General features: G+C 35.6%; 1 protein-coding gene across 8 annotated transcripts in view; it reads right to left on the bottom strand.

Moving 5' to 3' along the window:
• The window catches only part of SCFD1 (sec1 family domain containing 1), a 135,113-nt gene that overhangs the window by 73,395 nt on the left and 42,303 nt on the right, over positions 1 to 19,415 (bottom strand). For all 8 annotated transcript variants that reach the window (XR_004478267.2, XR_007475939.1, XR_007475940.1 and 5 more), the window contains 5 exons: positions 18,980 to 19,035; positions 17,741 to 17,826; positions 14,629 to 14,728; positions 3,760 to 3,899; positions 931 to 1,021 (listed from right to left, as the gene is read on the bottom strand). Coding sequence is in view for 3 of the 8 variants with exons in the window: in XM_004282144.4 (XP_004282192.3) it covers positions 931 to 1,021; positions 3,760 to 3,899; positions 14,629 to 14,728; positions 17,741 to 17,826; positions 18,980 to 19,035 (473 nt within the window). In the remaining 5 variants the exon portion in view is untranslated. The remainder of the gene's footprint in view (positions 1 to 930; positions 1,022 to 3,759; positions 3,900 to 14,628; positions 14,729 to 17,740; positions 17,827 to 18,979; positions 19,036 to 19,415) is intronic.

Genomic DNA, 19,415 nt, shown 5'->3' with positions numbered 1-19,415 from the left:
CAGTAACTACTCAGAAATCCCAAGCCCAAGCATGAAAATCAATATATTCCTAAGATCACTGATAAACAGTAAGATTCTGGTCACCCAGGATAATAATTCTTCCCTTCTAAGGAGCAAGCATCTGCATTTTTGACAGTTATAGAAAAGTTCTAGTCACCACCAATCTAATGAATGGTTGGATGACTAAAAAAAGGACCAGCTGGCATTTTCAGATAAAGAAATAGGCCCAGAGACTTCCCTGGTGGCACAGTGGTTAAGAATCCACCTGCCTATGCAGGGGACACGGGTTCGAGCCCTGGTCCAGGAAGATCCCACATGCCGCGGAGCAACTAAGCCCATGCGCCACAACTACTGATCCTGTGCTCTAGAGCCCGCGAGCCACAACTACTGAACCCATGTGCCATGACTACTGAAGCCCATGCACCTAGAGCCCGTGTTCCATAACAAGAGAAGCCACCACAATGAGAAGCCCGTGCGCCGCAACAGAGTAGTCCCTGCTCGCCATAACTAGAGAAAGCCCATGCACAGCCAAAAATAAATAAATTTATTAAAAAAAAGAAAAAAGAAACGAGAAGTAGGCCCAGAGACTTGCCACAGGTCACACAGTAATAAACAGTACAGCTGAAATTTGAAGCTAGATCAAAAATATAGTAAAATGAGCAGCACTGGAACATATATCTCTAAAATATACTCACATTATATATTTTTTCAAATCATAAATTCATATTATTTTTTTAGAGAGTCCACTCTTCTCCTTAGAACTTAGATTTCTTTTTAAAAAAGATCTTTTATGTAAGTTGGGAATATATTTTTTTGTTATTAAAGCAATGAATGGCCTTGAATTTTTGTAAGGAAAAAAAGTTAACCTCTTTCCCCCTCCAGATGTCCTTCTGCTTCCCTATATTTCCAAGAAAGTAAACAGAATCTTACCATAATGCTTTTAAGTCGTTTAACCTCATCTTCCTGTGCTCTGTAAGACTCTAGTTCTTGCTGAACTGATTCTGCAACTTCTGGGAATGGACTGAAACAGTATTGCACAAGAGGAACTATAAGTATGAGATTAGAAGATTGATTTTTGTGTGAATTTTGAAATATATACAATGAGGATTTATTATTATTTCAAATGTATTCATTTAAATTTGAATGTATATTATATATAACACAGGCAGAAAACATTTAGGATAAATACTACTATATATCCTTGTGATATCTATTTACATTGTAAATACTATTTCTTTAAAATGCATAATACTTATATATATAAACAAATTTAAATTTTATTTCTATTCTTTTCATTAACTGTATCATTTTCTCTTCACCTATACATTATTAGAAAAAATAAAAAGATATTTAAGTGACTGAAAAACAAAGTAAGAGAAACCACAGTATATCAAACATCAATTAAATATTACCAGGCAAATTAACATATAGTGTCAAAGGGTCCATGTAACTACAAAGATGTACTAAAAAATATTACATGCTGTGAAAAAAACTGTAACTGTGAAAAAAATCTTTTAATTCTGTAAATTCAATATCTAGACCACCATTGGTAAAAATAGAACATGGGCCCAGTTTTTGTTTGTTTGTTTGTTTTGTTTTTATTAATTTTTACTGGAGTATAGTTGCTTTACAATGTTGTGTTAGTTTCTGCTGCATAATAAAGTGAATCAGCTATATGTATACATATATCCCCATATCCCTTCCCTCTTGCATCTCCCTCCCACCCTCCCTATCCCACCCCTCTAGGTGGTCACAAAGCACCGAGCTGATCTCCCTGTGCTATAACATGAGTATTTTTCATCTACAGCCTTAGGGGAGGCCAGCTTCTTCTCCTTTAAGAAAGAAAGGGTCACGTCCCCCTTCCTCCACGCTGACACTTGATAACACTTCACTAATGATCAGCACAGAAATGACAAAAGCTCCTGAAAGGATTTTGAGAAACACAGTCCAGTTTTACATGACAACTGCAGGCCCTAACGGAGGTCCAGCAGAGTCTATGTTGTCAGAAAACAGCAGTGAGCAGGTAAAATGTGCTGGTTGAACTAAATGATCCTTAAAATCTCTAGTGTGTTTAGGTCTCAGGGCTAACAGACGATAATAACTGCTTGTATTTATTGAGTGCTGACTGTATGACAAACACTATGCTAAGAATCTGTCTCTATTGTCTCATTTAATTCTGACCACAGTCTTGGTGGGGTACATATACACTACTGCCAGCTAAGACCAGGGACTTTAGAATCTGCCAGAACTGGTTTTTATACCTGGTTTTACCAATGAAAGCTGGATGATTTGGGGCAAGTTACTTTACATTATGTCAATCTTCACAACAACCTGAAATAGGACAATAGGTAGAAGTATCATCCCACATTTCACTGATGAGGAAAATGAAGCTCAGAAAGATTTAAGTAGCTTGTTTAACTCTATGCTGTCTCCCAGCATCTGTGCCCACATTGCTATTGTAGCATGACATTCAGAGTGAGGGCTATTCCTACCTAACAAACAAAAAATTAAAGTTCTTACTATTCAACTGACCTCTTAAGTTGTTCCTAAACATATGGTCTAAAGAAAATATTCAAAATTTCCATATATGAATAAAGAAATTGTTTTCTTAAGCTTTTGTTTTTCTATTAGGGAATGTGAAATTTAAAATTAACTTTAAAATATCCTGCATCCTCTATAAATAATGTAAATTCTTATACTTTACCATTCTAAAAGGAAATGTAGACTATATATAGGATTCCAAAGAGAAGAAAATAATTTAAAATACCCAAAATTGCATTAGTCAGAGAGAGAAAGATAGTGACTTTTCATTGCAGAGAAACTACAATTCTTTGTTATAGCAATGTGATTTTCCAGTGTTTAAAAAAAAAGGTTATAAATAAAAAAAGATAAAGCATACAAAAAAACCAATTGTATTGAACCAAGTCTATATCCTACTTCTCTTTAAACATAAATGAGACCAAAAAGAACAGCCACATCAGGGAGATATACATATATATATACAGACAGATAGATACAGTAACTGTTGAAATAGTCCAGATTACAATAAATAACATTGTATTTCCATAATTGTTGATGAGCAACATTCTTTTTCTCTCAGAGGAATGATTTTTTTGTTTGTTTTTTAGAATGATTCCTCTAGCCATAATGACCACTAGACAACTTTTATAGCAGTTACTAAGCTCATGAAGGACCTCAACTTTAAGGGGTCATAGCAACACATGGATCTGCATATCTACCTATAATAAATCACATGGCAAATTGTTAAAATTTTTTTACCTATTACTTCTAATGTACTTTGAATAAATCTTGTTTTCAGGCTTAGGTATTTTCTCCACAGATATCTAAAATTGGGTTTGTATGAAGGCAAACATGGAATAAAAAAAGAAAATCACACTTTCATGTTTCCCTATCACAAAAACCAATTTTAATGAAAGGTAGAAATGGTGCTGCAGAGGGTCAATGGGGATAGAAATGAAATTGAGAAAGACTATCTGTAAAATCTATAAAATCATATGGTGTGAACTTATTGAAAAGGGAAGTGGCTCCCACAAAACAACTAACAAAAGCAACATAAGAACTAGGAAATTAAACAATAAAGACAGAGCTCCATAGACTATTTAATTACAGTTCTTATTCATGGTGTAGATGAACCACTGTGACCTGTTTTGGTTTTTTTTTTATAAACCCATTAAGTCATATGACATCTGCATATCTTTTTAGGGGGTGAATCTTTTACTTATTGTTTTTCTTATTTACCTTCCTTTATGTTTCTGCCAAAATTTATCAACTGGAGTTAAATCATAAGACTTCTTGTTTTTTCTCTTTGGTCTAGCACCAGCTGGGGAATTCTCCACTCCTGAAGACTCTTCCAAATTAACTCTGTTCAAGTGGAAATCCTAGGAAAAAGTAATTCTGTTTTAAATAACAGTTTTCTGAATTTAAGAACATTGCCTACAATAAGAAATATAACACAGATTCTTACTGCCTTTTCTACTATTTCCAAGGACAAAATACAGATCTGAAACTAAAAGACCTCCTTCCAATGTTTCGTTACATAAAGGTACCTTTAATTGTTTATGTATTTTAATTTAGTAGTAGATACATATGATAACAATTTCAGAAAGCCCATAAAACCATGTTTAGGTTCTTGTGTATCCTTCTAGAAAAATATTTTTGTATATGTCAGCAAACATATCCTTTAAATTTTAAAGAATGGGATTACATTATACATACTTTGTACTTTAATCTTCTCATTTAATAATGTATCAATATTTTGAGCTCTTCCTGTATTTGAATATGCATATCTACCTCATTTTTATCATGTCTACATAGCAGACAAATATTTGGCTACATTTCTTTGACCACGTCTCTTGATGCTTAATTGTTTCCAGTAACAAACATAACCTTAAATGTAATTTTTAAACTCTTAGAGAGTCTTAACAGTCTGACCTGTTACTTGATGGATTGCATTAAAAAAAAAATTACAACAGAAGCTACAATAATAACAGCACTCCCTTTCAAATAAATGCTAAGAGCCAGTCATACTAATAGCTGCTAAGCTTTTCTGCGTAGACATAATTTTACTCACGTGAGGCTTGATTTTTTTTGCCCTTTCCCAAAAAACAAACATACAAAAAAACAAAAGTGAGCTATCTTTTCTATTCTTTCTCCCTCCTTCTTGCATTAGACTTGTGGGTTCCTTTATGTAATAGCAGTATTTTATGGTTCAACTCTACTCTGAAGAATAGTGAGCTAGAGATAAAATATGGATATCAATAAGCAAATGAATGATGAGCAAAAGAAATTATATGGAGAAATTATCTAGCATGACTGTGATACAATCATCTTTGTTCAAAGATATAAGTTCTTAATGATTAAACTTCTAGGTCTTAGCAAATTAAATGTACCGAATATAATTTAATTTCCTCTTGACAGGAAAAGGTCATTAATACTGAGATTGGATCCTTAGACCATACCCTGTAACGTTCTCAAATAAATCCTTTACAATAGCTTACTTCCTTGTCATTTTCCCCCATGACATAAAAAAAAAGAGTGCAAAATATATAGATGTCTAACTGCCAGTAGAGTAACAAGCCTCTTGACAAAGAAGAGTGTACTATATTGTATTTCAACCTGTCAGTATTATGTCTTTCCTATGGGCTCCTTATATTATCATAGGATAAACATAACATAATATAACCCTATTTAATCCCTTTTCCCATCCCATACCTTAACCTCACCTTGGCACAGCAAATCATCCATATAGGAAGAAAGTACAATAAACAGGTGTTAACAGCTACATCTGAGAAGAACCTTTGTTTTTAAAAGTTATCTAACAAAACAAAGATACTGAAGAAAAGAAACATTTTTAAATAGTTAAGCTTTATTAACTAGAATTTCTAGTGAAGTACTATTTCCGTGGTGATGACACACAGCTCATTCAAAACACAAGTAACTTGTTAGCAAAATTACTGCTCTAAAAATAGGACAGCATGTTAATACCTAAGTATTGATGGAATACTTAAAACACAAAATGATAAAGGAATCAAAGATGTTAAGAGTTTTCAGAAATAACATAATAGCGGCAAGAAACGTTCCCCTTGTTTGCACTAATAGCCAGGCAAATAAGGAAAAATAATTTCAGTCTTGAAAATTGGGAAATCAGAACATTCTGTGCTGTACTCAATCATGTTAAAGGAACTGAAGACATGGGTATAGAAGACAACAGAATTAGTTTTCACATGGTAAAGTCTAATCTATTTCCACTGATATTCACACTTTCCTGACTTAGAAAACTGGACAATGGTGTGCCAAATCACCAGATATAAGTAAATCCCACTGGGAAAACATGGGTAAGTCTTCAGCAGTCTTGTTTTCCTTCCATGAGTTAAAGCAGACCAGGGGAGGCAGACAGAGCTAATATTAACAAAGTTACATTTGGGTAATATAGCTTAACACCTATTTATGCAGAGCTAAGATTTATATTCACATGAGAAAAAAAGCCAAACAAAGTAAAAGTAACGTTTATTTTGGCAAGGAATTGCGCCAAATCTAATTAAGTCTCTAGATCGATCAGTTTACAGGAAATACTGGAAAAAGAGAAATAATGTCAAATTGTACCCCACAAAGATACAATCAACCAAATGCAGAAATGTCATATATCTTTAAGAAAACGAGTTCTTCTAAAATGTTTTTCTAATAACCTTTTAAAAGTATATATTAACTTGGAAATGACTTCCTTTTCTCTTCTTGAGTGGCAAGAACAAAATAAACTTTACTAAAGTCCTTATGTAATTAGTACAGATTCTGATTTAATATTTTAAATAATGAGAGTCAGTAGCAGAGGGCCAAAGGCACAAACCAGGGCACCTAAGATTCAAAAAAACAAAGGCCAACTAAAGGACAAGACACGGCAATGAAATAATGTCCACCCTTTGCCTAAAACTACTCATTGCAGTTGAACAATCAAATCCACAGCCCCTGCAACCAAGACACGACAAAAAGGAAATCACGACTTTCTAATTACTAATTTTGCTTCTTATATCCTGAGAAAAGGAAAGGGACACTGCAAAGTTTTTCATCAGAAGAGTGTATCTGGTGGGATGGGGAGGGTGGGAGGGAGGGAGACGCAACAGGGAGGACATATGGGAACATATGTTTATGTATGACTGATTCACTTTGTTGTAAAGCAGAGGCTAACACGCCATTGTGGAGCAATTATACCCCAATAAAGATGTTTAAAAAAAAAAAAAAAAAAAAAAAAAGAAGAGTGTATCTGCCATGTTAAAGGACAACAATCACCTTTCTGACACACAGAGAGGCTGTGTGAATTTTCACAGCAGTTTCCAGGGCCTGATATATAAATATTATCAATGTTCTGGATTTTCAGGCAAAGATATTTAATATAAAAAGCAAGCTCCAATTTCAAGTTAAACTTGAAACTCCCATCTACAACTTTTACTCCATCTTGTGGAGGTGGAGGGTATAACTATTAAGAATTTTGAAAGCTCGGAAGAAAACTCAAAAGCTGCAGTTTTAACAATCAACAAAAAATGGCTTGCTTACAGTTGGTTATGATATCTCAGTTGTAGTTTTTTCACATCTAGAAAGTGTATTAAAATTAATGAACAGGATTAACTCAATATAAGCTGTATAGGTTGTTATAACCAATTTTCTCAGAGACTATTTTCACAAGACCTAAATATTTTAAAAATAATGTTACTGAGAAAAGACGGCTTAAAGGGTAATATGGAATCTGAGAACCTCGCCTAAGAAAGTTAACTAGAGATGTGCATTGCTCTATTATTTATAACAAAAAATAAAAAAAACAATAACCCAAATGTCCACAGGAATCCACTATTGTAACCTCCATGCAAGCAGGGATCATGTCTCCTTTGTTTACCTTGTATCCCAGTGACCAGCAGTGCCCGGTACAGCGGAGGCACTTAATAAATATTTGTTGAATTGAATTCCTTGGAAACACATGGTTTCCAACTTTTTATTCTGGGAAGTGAAGAAGATTAGAACAAAGCCCCCCAAACCCCTACCATATACTTTTACTGTCTTGTATTTTTAAAATAATATTTTAACTTCAAATAGTAGAAAATAAAAATTAGTATATCTCATAAGGATACAAGGTCAGTTGTAAAAACTCATTTCATATTCCTTATTATTCTCATTTCACTGTGCAATAGTAAAACCCTCAAAATCAGTATTAGCCTTGTCTAGTTTTGGGGAATGTCTGCCATAACCTGTGTTTCCCAATTTCTCTTCTGACAATGGGGACTCAGCATATTCCTTTACATTGCAATTACCTGTACACACATCTTATCGCCTGCACTCAAAGCATCATGTACTTTAATTTCCTCTAGGAACTCTTCAAGTTTAGGAATTAGAAAGGATCCCAGTATCTCGATGTGCTATATGGCCTCCACACACCACTGGCAGGAGTGAAGAGGTGACCCCTGATCTGTATGCTCTTACTAAGACCCTTGCTCCCACCCAACAGGCAGGGACCCACCAACCAAATCTAATTTGAGACTATCAAAACTAACTCATCATGCCACCCCTTTTCAGATTCCATCTCTCTTTCTTACTGGATTCCTGAAACCATTCTGCCTACCCTCTGGAACTCGTACTCAGCAAAATCTCCTATTCTGAACATCTACTCTCAACTTCCACTGAACACTTTCTTGCTCTAGTTGAACACCAACTGGCTATCTCCTGTAGCCTTCTCAGACCACAACTTTTTTTTTTTTTTTTTTTTACACACATCTCAAACCACTGGACCCAGGATTGGGCTAGGTGTCTTCCTTGTTACTCCCAGACTCTTCACTTGTCCTCTTCCCTAAAACAACTCCAGCTTTGAAACTCCCATCATCAGCCTATAACCGTAATTCTTAATCAGAGACAATTTTACCCCTCTCTACCACCTGGGAATATTTGACAATGAAGACATTTTGGTTGTCCAGAACTAAGGGTTGCTACTGGTATCTAGAGAGTAGAGGTCAGGGATGCTGCTAAACATCCTACAATACACAGGACAGCCCCCTACAGCAAAGAATTATCAGGCCCAAAATGTCAATAATGCCAAGGTTGAGAAATCCTGGTCTGTAGTCATCCTGGTCACTAATGCCTCATACAGACCTGCAGGACACTCTTATCTCCACAACCAACTCTTCTCTTTTGATCATTCCCCAATAGGGAATACACAAACATGCTGTACTTTCTCTCATTTAAAAATCTTTTTTTGATTTCACATCCCCTTCCAGCAGTCACCCCTTATCTCAGCTCTCCTATACAGCAAAACTCTTTCAAGTTTGTCTATATTCTCTCACCTATGCCACTTCTTCCAATCTATCTTATACCTACTTCAGTGTTTAACCCCTATACTACAGAAGCCACTTTTTTTAACATCTTTATTAGAGTACAATTGCTTTACAATGGTGTGTCAGTTTCTGCTTTATAACAAAGTGAATCAATTATACATATACATATGCCCCCATATCTCTTCCCTGTTGCATCTCCCTCTCTCCCACTCTCCCTATCCCACCCCTCCAGGTGGTCACAAAGCACGGAGCTGATCTCCCTGTGCTATGCGGCTGCTTCCCACTAGCTATCTATTTTACGTTTGGTAGTGTATATGTGTCCATGCCACTGTCTCACTTTGTCCCAGCTTACCCTTCCCCCTCCCCATATCCTCAAGTCCATTCTCTAGTAGGTCTGCGTCTTTATTCCCATCTTGCCCCTCGGTTCTTCTGACCATTTTTTCTTTTTTTTTTTTAGATTCCATATATATGTGTTAGCCTACGGTATTTGTTTTTCTCCTTCTGACTTACTTCACTCTGTATGACAGTCTCTAGGTCCATCCACCTCACAACAAATAACTCAGTTTTGTTCCTTTTTCTACTGAGTAATATTCCATTGTATATATGTGCCACATCTTCTTTACCCATTCATATGTTGATGGACACTTAGGTTGCTTCCATGTCCTAGCTATGGCAAATAGAGCTGCAACAAACATTTTGGTACATGACTCTTTTATTTATTTATTTATTTATTAACATCTTTATTAGAGTATAATTGCTTTACAATGGTGTGTCAGTTTCTGCTTTATAACAAAGTGAATCAGTTATACATATGTCCCCACATCTCTTCCCTCTTACATCTCCCTCCCACCCTCCCTATCCCACCCCTCTAGGTGGTCACAAAGCACTGAGCTGATCTCCCTGTGCTATGCGGCTGCTTCCCACTAGCTATCTATTTTACGTTTGGAAGTGAATATATGGCCACGCCACTCTCTCACTTTGTCACAGCTTACCCTTCCTCCTCCCCATATCCTCTAGTCTATTCTCTAGTAGGTCTGCATCTTTATTCCCATCTTGCCCCTAGGTTCTTCTGACCCTTTTTTTTTTTTTTTTTAGATTCCATATATATATGTGTTAGCACATGGTATTTGTTTTTGTCTTTCTGACTTACTCTGTATGACAGTCTCTAGGTCCATCCACCTCACTACAAATAACTCAGTTTCGTTCCTTTTTATGGCTGAGTAATATTCCATTATATATATATGCCACATATTCTTTATCCATTCATCTGCTGATGGACACTTAGGCTGCTTCCATGTCCTGGCTATTGTAATAGAGCTGCAATGAACATTTTGGTACATGACTCTTTCTGAATTATGGTTTTCTCAGGGTATATGCCCAATAGTGGGATTGCTGGGTTCTATGGTAGTTCCATATTTAGTTTTTTAAGGAACCTCCAACTGTTCTCCATAGTGGCTGTATCAATTTACATTCCCACAAACAGTGCAAGAGGGTTCCCTTTTCTCCACACCCTCTCCAGCATTTATTGTTTGTAGATTTTTTCATGATGGCCATTCTGACCGGTGTGAGATAATATCTCATTGTAGTTTTGATTTGCATTTCTCTAATGATTAATGATTTTGAGCATTCTTTCATGTGTTTGCTGGCAATCCGTATATCTTCTTTGGAGAAATGTCTATTTAGGTCTTCTACCCATTTTTGGATTGGGTTGTTTGTTTTTTTGATATTGAGCTGCATGACTTGCTTGTATGTTTTGGAAATTAATCCTTTGTCAGTTGCTTCATTTGCAAATAATTTCTCCCATTCTGAGGGCTGTCTTTTCGGCTTGTTTATGGTTTCCTTTACTGTGCAAAAGCTTTAAAGTTTCATTAGGTCCCATTTGTTTATTTTTGTTTTTATTTCCATTTCTCTAGGAGGTGGGTCAAAAAGGATCTTGCTGTGATTTATGTCATAGAGTGTTCTGCCTATGTTTTCCTCTAAGAGTTTGATGGTGCCTGGTCTTACATTTAGGTTTTTAATCCATTTTGAGTTTATTTTTGTGTATGGTGTTAGGGAGGGTTCTAATTTCATTCTTTTACATGTAGCTGTCCAGTTTTCCCAGCACCACTTATTGAAGAGGCTGTCTTTTCTCCACTGTATATTCTTGCCTCCTTTATCAAAGATAAGGTGACCATATGTGCGTGGGTTTATCTCTGTGCTTTCTATCCTGTTCCATTGATCTATATTTCTGTTTTTGTGCCAGTACCATACTGTCTTGATTACTGTAGCTTTGTAGTATAGTCTGAAGTCAGGGAGCCTGATTCCTCCAGCTCCATTTTTCGTTCTCAAGATTGCTTTGGCTATTCGGGGTCTTTTGTGTTTCCATACAAATTGTGAAATTTTTTGTTCTAGTTCTGTGAAAATTGCCAGTGGTAGTTTGACAGGGATTGCATTGAATCTGTAGATTGCTTTGGGGAGTAGAGTCATTTTCACAATGTTGATTCTTCCAACCCAAGAACGTGGTATATCTCTCTATCTATTTGTATCATCTTTAATTTCTTTCATCAGTGTCTCATAGTTTTCTGCATACAGGTCTTTTGTCACCTTAGGGGGGTTTATTCCTAGATATTTTATTCTTTTTGTTGCAACGGTAAATGGGAGTGTTTTCTTAATTTCACTTTCAGATTTTTCATCATTAGTGTGTAGGAATGCAAGAGATTTCTGTGCATTAATTTTGTATCCTGCTACTTTACCAAATTCATTGATTAGCTCTAGCAGTTTTCTGGTAGCATCTTTAGGATTCTCTATGTATAGTATCATGTCATCTGCAAATAGTGACAGCTTTACTTCTTCTTTTCCAATTTGGATTGCTTTTATTTCTTTTTCTTCTCTGATTGCTACGGCTAAAACTTCCAAAACTATGTTGAATAATAGTGGTGAGAGTGGGCAGCCTTGGCTTGTTCCTCATCTTAGTGGAATTGGTTTCAGTTTTTCACCATTGAGGACGAATGTTGGCTGTGGGTTTGTCATATATGGCCTTTATTATGTTGAGGAAAGTTCCCTCTATGCCTACTTTCTGGAGGGTTTTTATCATAAATAGGTGTTGAATTTTGTCGAAAGCATTCTCTGCATCTATTGAGATGATAATATGATTTTTCTCTTTCAATTTGTTAATATGGTGTATCCCGTTGATTGATTTGCATATATCGAAGAATCCTTGCATTCCTGGGATAAACCCCACTTGATCATGGTGTATGATCCTTTTAATGTGCAGTTGGATTCTGTTTGCTAGTATTTTGTTGAGGATTTTTGCTTCTATGTTCATCAGTGATATTGGCCTGTAGTTTTCTTTCTTTGTGACATCTTTGTCTGGTTTTGGTATCGGAGTGATCAGAATCCACTCTTACGAAATTCACTAATAACCGTGACACTGCCACATGCAGTGGTGACTTCTTAGTCCTCAGCATTTGTACAAGTTAATTACTGCCTCCTGTTTGAAACATTTAATTCACTGGCTTCCAAAACAACACAGATCTAGTTCTCATACCTCACTGGCTGCTACTTCCTATATTATATTGTTCATTCCTACTCACTACCTCAATATCTAAATGGTGAAATTCCTCAGAGATCAGTTCTCAGACCTCTTCTCTCTTCTGTCTATACTCACTCCCTTGGTGATCTCATCTTACCTCTTGGCTTTAAATACCATCTATATATGAACTACTTCTAAATTTATTTCTCTAGACTAGATGTTTCTCCTTAACTCCAGGCTCATATATCTAACTATCTAATGATATCTATACTTGAATATATTAATGGGCATCTCACATTTAACACGTCCAAAACTCAACCTCTGGTTTTCCCCCGAAAACTGCTTCTCCCACGTCTTTCCCATCTCAATAAAGAACATCCGTCCATTTGCAAAGGCCAAAACTTTGGAGTCTTCTTTGGCTTCTCTCTCTTACATCTCACATCCAATTCATCAGTCAATCCTATACCCTACATTCAATAGATTATCACAACCCTCACCATTTCCATCCTGGTGTAAAACACCATCATCTCTTGCTAAGATAACTGCAACTCCTAACTGGTCTCCTTGACTCTTCCTATGCCCCCAAAGAGTCTTTTTCAATACAGTAGCTAGGATGATACTCTTAAAATGTGTATCAGATGTCATTCCTTTACTCAAAACTATGTGAGGCTCTCTGCTTCCCTCAAATTAAAAATCAATATCCTTACAGTGGCCTTTAATGTCCTATGCTACGTTGCATCCCGTGTTCTATTTAACTTCATCTCCTGCTACTTTTCCCTGCCTTACTTGCTCTGGCCACTTTGGCTGCCTTACCATCTTTTAAACATATCAGGCATCCTTCTGCCTGGAATGCTATTCTCCCAAATAGCTACATAATTCACTACCTTCTCTCCATTAGATCTTTCTCAAATGTCTCTTTTTCAGTGAGGTCTTCCCTATTTTAAAACTGCAATCCTGTTCACCATTACTTACTTTACTTTTCTCCAGAGTATTTTTCACTTTACGAAATATTACATATTTTATTTTATTTATTGCCTGTCTCTCCTACTAGAATGTAAGATACAGGAAGAAAGGAATATTTTCATTGACTTTATTTATTGCTAAAACCAGGGTCTAGAATGTTCTGTCAAAGAGTAGGCACTCCAATAGTGGTTCTTCAGCCTCTATTGACCTATGAAAACTACTTTCCATGTTCTGTTACTCAGGGTTGGATCCATTGTCCCTTTGATTCTTCTCACTCTCCAGTGTCCCTTTGATTCTTCTCACTCTCTCTACTGAATCAGAGTTGACTACTATCATTGACACTTATCTTCGAGTCCAGAATCACAGAGGACTCTCGGATAGAGAAGTGTGCAGAACTGCCAATTTCCATCAGTAATCCTAAAATCTGATTTATTAAAAGATACTTTACAGTTAGAGTCTGTGTTTTAAAGAAATAAACCATTAAATCAAAACCATCTATTGCATGTCTTTCATTTCCTTTCTGTATGACATTTCAGGCAATCTTTGCAATAATGATGCTATTATATACTATAATCCCTAGAGGCTTGGGCTAAGATTTAGTAAATTAGAGTGCTGGTCTTGGCAAAGCCAGTAATTTAGGTTCATATCCTTTAACTTCTGTGTCTCAATTTTTCTATCTTACAAATGGGGACTATTCTGGCCCTTTTACATAGTGTCTTATAGAAATTATTTGTATACATCTTTTCTTTCCATTGCCTTTGAAGATTGGGGCTGTTTTTATTTATCTGTGTATATCACATGCTATTTACAATGTTTAGTAGATCAATATATGCATAGATAAAACAGATTTTAGTTTTAAGCATGAAATTACCTATGTGGAATTACTTCAAAAAACATATGATGTAATATAAAAAATACTATTTATTTTTACCATAAAATGAGGCTTAACAGATTCCCAGGAAAAAAAGGAGAAATTACATCTTTTCTCCCCAAGGAGAACAAATTTATTTACTTACTCAGTATGAAAAATTAAAAAAAAAACCAGCCACTCATTTTCCTCCATTCTTTTGTTCCCCATCATTCCAACAATACTACTGATTTATCCTGTAATTTAAAGACCATAAATTTGGAACTTTAAACCTCAAGGCTTCACTATTCTCCAGCATCCACAATCTAGTGATACCAAATTCCATCACCTTTTTTGTTTCTATTTCTCAGCTCCATCCTTCTCATCTGTATTTCTGTAGCCATGATGTTAATTTTAAATTAAGACCATTGAATGTTACTACATTTTAACAAAAAGTGGTATATTTAGCCTCTTACCAGTACATCATGCACCAAGGCTTGATATGTCCAAGTATGGTGTAAAGGAGTTGCCAAATCTATGTTTCTGTCAACAAGGACTAATAAAGGCCTTTGGAAGCTGTAAATATATTTAAAAAAAAGTTATGTAACTCTTAACACCTGTGTATACATCTACATTCTTCTACTACTTTCAGTATATGTCATTTTCATATGAACAATAAGTATACTAATATTGATATTCCATAATACTTTGCTTTCTAAAAAATTTTCTAGTACAATCAAGTAAAGCAATGCTTTGTACTACCTAGAGCCTGTGTATGATGCTAGATTATACGTCTTACTTAGGGAACTTTCTTAAAGGAAAAAATCTATACAAATACTTCTACAGAATAATTTCTTTTTTTTTTTTTTTAGCGGTACGTGGGCCTCTCACTGTTGTGGCCTCTCCTCTTGCGGAGCACAGGCTCCAGACGCGCAGGCTCAGCGGCTGTGGCTCACGGGCCTAGCCGCTCCGCGGCATGTGGGATCTTCCCGGACCGGGGCACGAACCCGTGTCCCCTGCATCAGCAGGCAGACTCTCAACCACTGCGCCACCAGGGAAGCCCTACAGAATAATTTTTATAGTTATCAAAGTAAGAATAAGTTGCTTTTGCTCAGATTTATATTTTACATTTTTTAAAAAAAGGAAAAAAAGAAAACCCATTGCCAGGTTCAGGGAAAACAATTACAGAGAGTAGGATCTTACAAATTTATACAAATGTTCAATCGTTTCATAAATTACAAATTCCAATTTTTTCCTGAAAACACAAATTCAAAAAAGCAGACTCAAGAGAAGAGGCTCACAAAACCCTATCCCATTATAATATATGAAACCAAAACATTATACTACAACAGTAACTAATTATATAATTACTCACTTACCAGACATGTCATATATTGTTTAACTCCATCACTATCATTTAGATATGAAATAAACTACATTTAAAGCAAATTGAGGTACAAAGTCATCTGGTTACCATGTGTCTCCAAAAGGCATAGAGATTTCACTTTAGAGGCACTACTGTATCAAGAGTACACGTCAATTTTCAATAGGCATTGCTACCTGATTTTATATACTATATGTATTTTCTCCTGAAAGACCTCTGACAATTTCAGTAACTCATTACACCCTACTGGGTGTAAGACAGTGAACTCCCAACTGCATTAATTATAAGACTTGGCGATAAAAAGGTAGGAGTGGCACGCTTACCACCACCTACCATCGTTCATTATTCCAGAGCTAGGTGGAAGGTAGGGAGGATAGCCTACGGCAGGGTTTCTTAACTCAGCACTACTGACATCTGTGGCTGGATAATTTCTTATTATGGGAAGTTGTCCTGTGAAGTGTAGGATGTGTAGCAGCATCCCATAATGCACCCCATTAGATTCCAGTAGCAACTACCCAGTTGTGACAACTGACATGTCTCTAGACATTACCAAATTCTCGTTGAGAATCATTAGCCTACAACTGGATTCAAATACATTTAACAATAAATAGTCTGACAAGACTGCTGACCCCTAATTCAAATAATTTAGAAATGCATACAACAAACTAAAAGTAAGACAACTATATTATGATCATGTGAATACACTAAAAAAAAAATTTATCTAAATAAAACAGTGCCTTTATATTGGTTTCTAAGGCCTATACAAGAGCACAATAAAAAAGGAACTGTTCAGTAAGGTATGACATAGTGGTTGCTTCTGTTGAAAAAAAAAATCAGATGAGAATTTGATATCTCTGCTCTACTTAATAAGAAATATCATTATTTAGAAGAATATTTAGACCAGCGATGAAATTGCAAAACAGTTTAAAGTAACATGGGAGGTGAAACAGTTGAACGAACAATTGAAACACAATGTTAGTATCAACTGCAAATTATAGGAATAGTATATAAAACTGTAAGAGCCATCAAATTGACTTAAAATGAAGTCTATGAAAGGTTACCATAAGAGTATAATTCCTGGAAGGCCGTTATACTGAATATCAGTTTATTTTCACAGGCTTTATTTATTAATTCACCTAGAACTACGGATAATAATTAATTTTCCAAAATACTGCCTATTCCCCTTGAAATAATTTTCAGCCATTGGTGTGGGTTTCTTTACTTCCTCACCCCAATACTGTCCATTATTATTATTATTATTTTTGTGTGTGTGTGTGTGGGGGGGGGGTATGCGGGCCTCTCACTGTTGTGGCCTCTCCCATTGTGGAGCACAGGCTCTGGACGTGCAGGCTCAGCGGCCATGGCTCACGGGCCCAGCCACTCCGTGGCATGTGGGATCTTCCCGGACCGGGGCATGAACCCGCGTCAGGTGGACTCTCAACCACTGCACCACCAGGGAAGCTCTGTCCATTATTTTTAATAAACAAAAGTTAAATATACTATAATGGACAGTTTTTTAAAAAAAATTTCTATTCAATAATAATTGAGCAGTCAGTAACTTTGGCATTATCTATTTATACTAGACATGGTAAAAAAGACAAAAATACTTTGCCGGTATTTTAATGTAAAAATGGAAACCAGTTAATAGGTAGAAATAGACATAGGCATCACAAGTTATTCAACTTACTTTTTTTCATTACCAAGAGGCTTAATGATAATTAAAAGGAAGTGGCTTCTTACTGCAAAAGCCGTATAAACAGGGCTTCCCTGGTGGCGCAGTGGTTGAGAGTCCGCCTGCTGATGCAGAGGACGCCGGTTCGTGCCTCGGTCTGGGAAGATCCCACATGCCGCGGAGCGGCTGGGCCCGTGAGCCATGGCCGCTGAGCCTGCGCATCCAGAGTCTGTGCTCCGCAACGGGAGAGGCCACAACAGTGAGAGGCCCGCATACCGCAAAAAAAAAAAAAAAAGCCATATAAACAGAAAAATTTATCCTACAGATGATAAAAATGAAAAACAAAAAATTCTAACAAAAGAAGGTAAATTAAATAAAATATTCCATTTGTATTTTTAAGAACGATTTGAATCAAAACCCTGATCTAGACTTTCCAGTATAAGGGTATTCTATCAGACAAGGAAAAACAACCCAAAAAACTCTACAAATGTTTCATTTTCAAGCATATAAGGTGTATTAACTAACATAATACCTGAACTGGCCAGCTCCAAGTGTGTCACCTGTAAAAAGACTGTTTCTTGCATCTCTCAGATTTTCCCGAAGTTTCTTATCTAGTTTCTGAAAAATGAAATTTTACATTAACTCTTTAAAAAAATATTTAATTTTATTGAAGCATAGTTGATTTACAATGCTGTGTTAGTTTCAGGTGTACAGCAAAGTGATTCATTTATACATATACATATATTCATCTTTTTTTAGATTCTTTTCTTATATAGGTTATCACAGAATATTGAGTAGAGTTCCCTGTGCTACATTAACTCTTGAAGAACAGTTTCAGACAACTTTGCATAGGGTAATACACATTGTATTCTTAATTTTGGAACTAAGAAATTTAGAATTCCTTTACAAAACAGCAATTCTCACATTTTAGCTTCTTTACTATTCAATATTATCCTAACTTGGACTTGAAAAGACCAATGCTTTTTCTATTGTGACTCAGACCTGATTTCACTAATAATCACTTTTTGTTGACTATTTTTACTTTAGGTATGGGAAACGTTTTGCAGTAATAACCCACACTCTCTCCCAAAGCATAACTTGCTGCACCGAGGAAGCTATCTCAATAGTGGTGGTTGCAAGAGGCTCCAGAATAGAAATGGAATATGTGAAAGAAACTAGCCCTCTATCTGTCAATGACTCATTCGGGCTACTAAAACTCAAAAATGTTAGTGTATCTTCCTCCATCTTCCCATACCATTTACCTTCTTTTCAGTAACTCTGTAATTTCTCTAATATCTTATTTTTTAATCTTTAAAGCAAATATTTGAATGCTCATTTTACACAGAATGTTCTACTCCAGTATTATGGGAAAGCAAAATACACTTCATCATGTTAAAAATGATTATAATTGTTAATAAATGTTTGCTAAATGAAGTTAAATATTAAATGATTTGAGGAATCAAATAAGTGTAAAATACTACTTAGAGAGACAAAGCTAAATGAGGAATATTTATTTGAGTAAAAAAGAAACAGGGCTGGAATAGCACATTCACATTGGAATAGATCATTTTACTCCATCACATGATCACAATGATTACTTTTTATTTTTGGTGTAATCCCAATGTTATAAAATAAAAATATTTGCCTTTGGCACTTAATATATAACCCATAACAACTGTATAAATACTTAATATTAACAAAAATACTTGAGGTATTTAGGGAAAACAACTGACACATTATTTATCCCCAATGGATATTTGCATGAACTCACCACTGCTACCATTTCTGCTGCTGTTCCTCTTGAACATCTGATTATAGGGACAGCACCTATTTTAACAACAGATGTTAGCAATGATTTCAGCTCTTAATAATTAAAATGGATACTTATAAAATACATCAGCCTCAAATAATAACATACAATAGATATATACAATTTCAGGCTACAAACATAAAAGGATTTATAATCTTGAAAATAAAAGCAAGGTTTCAGAAATAGACCTTACCACTTATAAAGACAACATGAAGGGAGTCAGAAAAACATGATTTTTATATTGTGTGGGTCAATCAGTGTGACCATATTTTTTCAATGGACTGACTAAATCAGCACTTTGACTAATTTAAAAGATAATATCAATAGAAAACACATTCTTTGCACAATGTAAAATACTCCTAAAAGTTGGCCTCAGTTTATTATCAAATCAACTCAT

The sequence above is a fragment of the Orcinus orca genome, chromosome 2, assembly GCF_937001465.1.
Source record: "Orcinus orca chromosome 2, mOrcOrc1.1, whole genome shotgun sequence".
NCBI classification, from domain to species: Eukaryota; Metazoa; Chordata; class Mammalia; order Artiodactyla; family Delphinidae; genus Orcinus; species Orcinus orca.
This window is presented reverse-complemented; position numbering and strand designations above follow the sequence as displayed.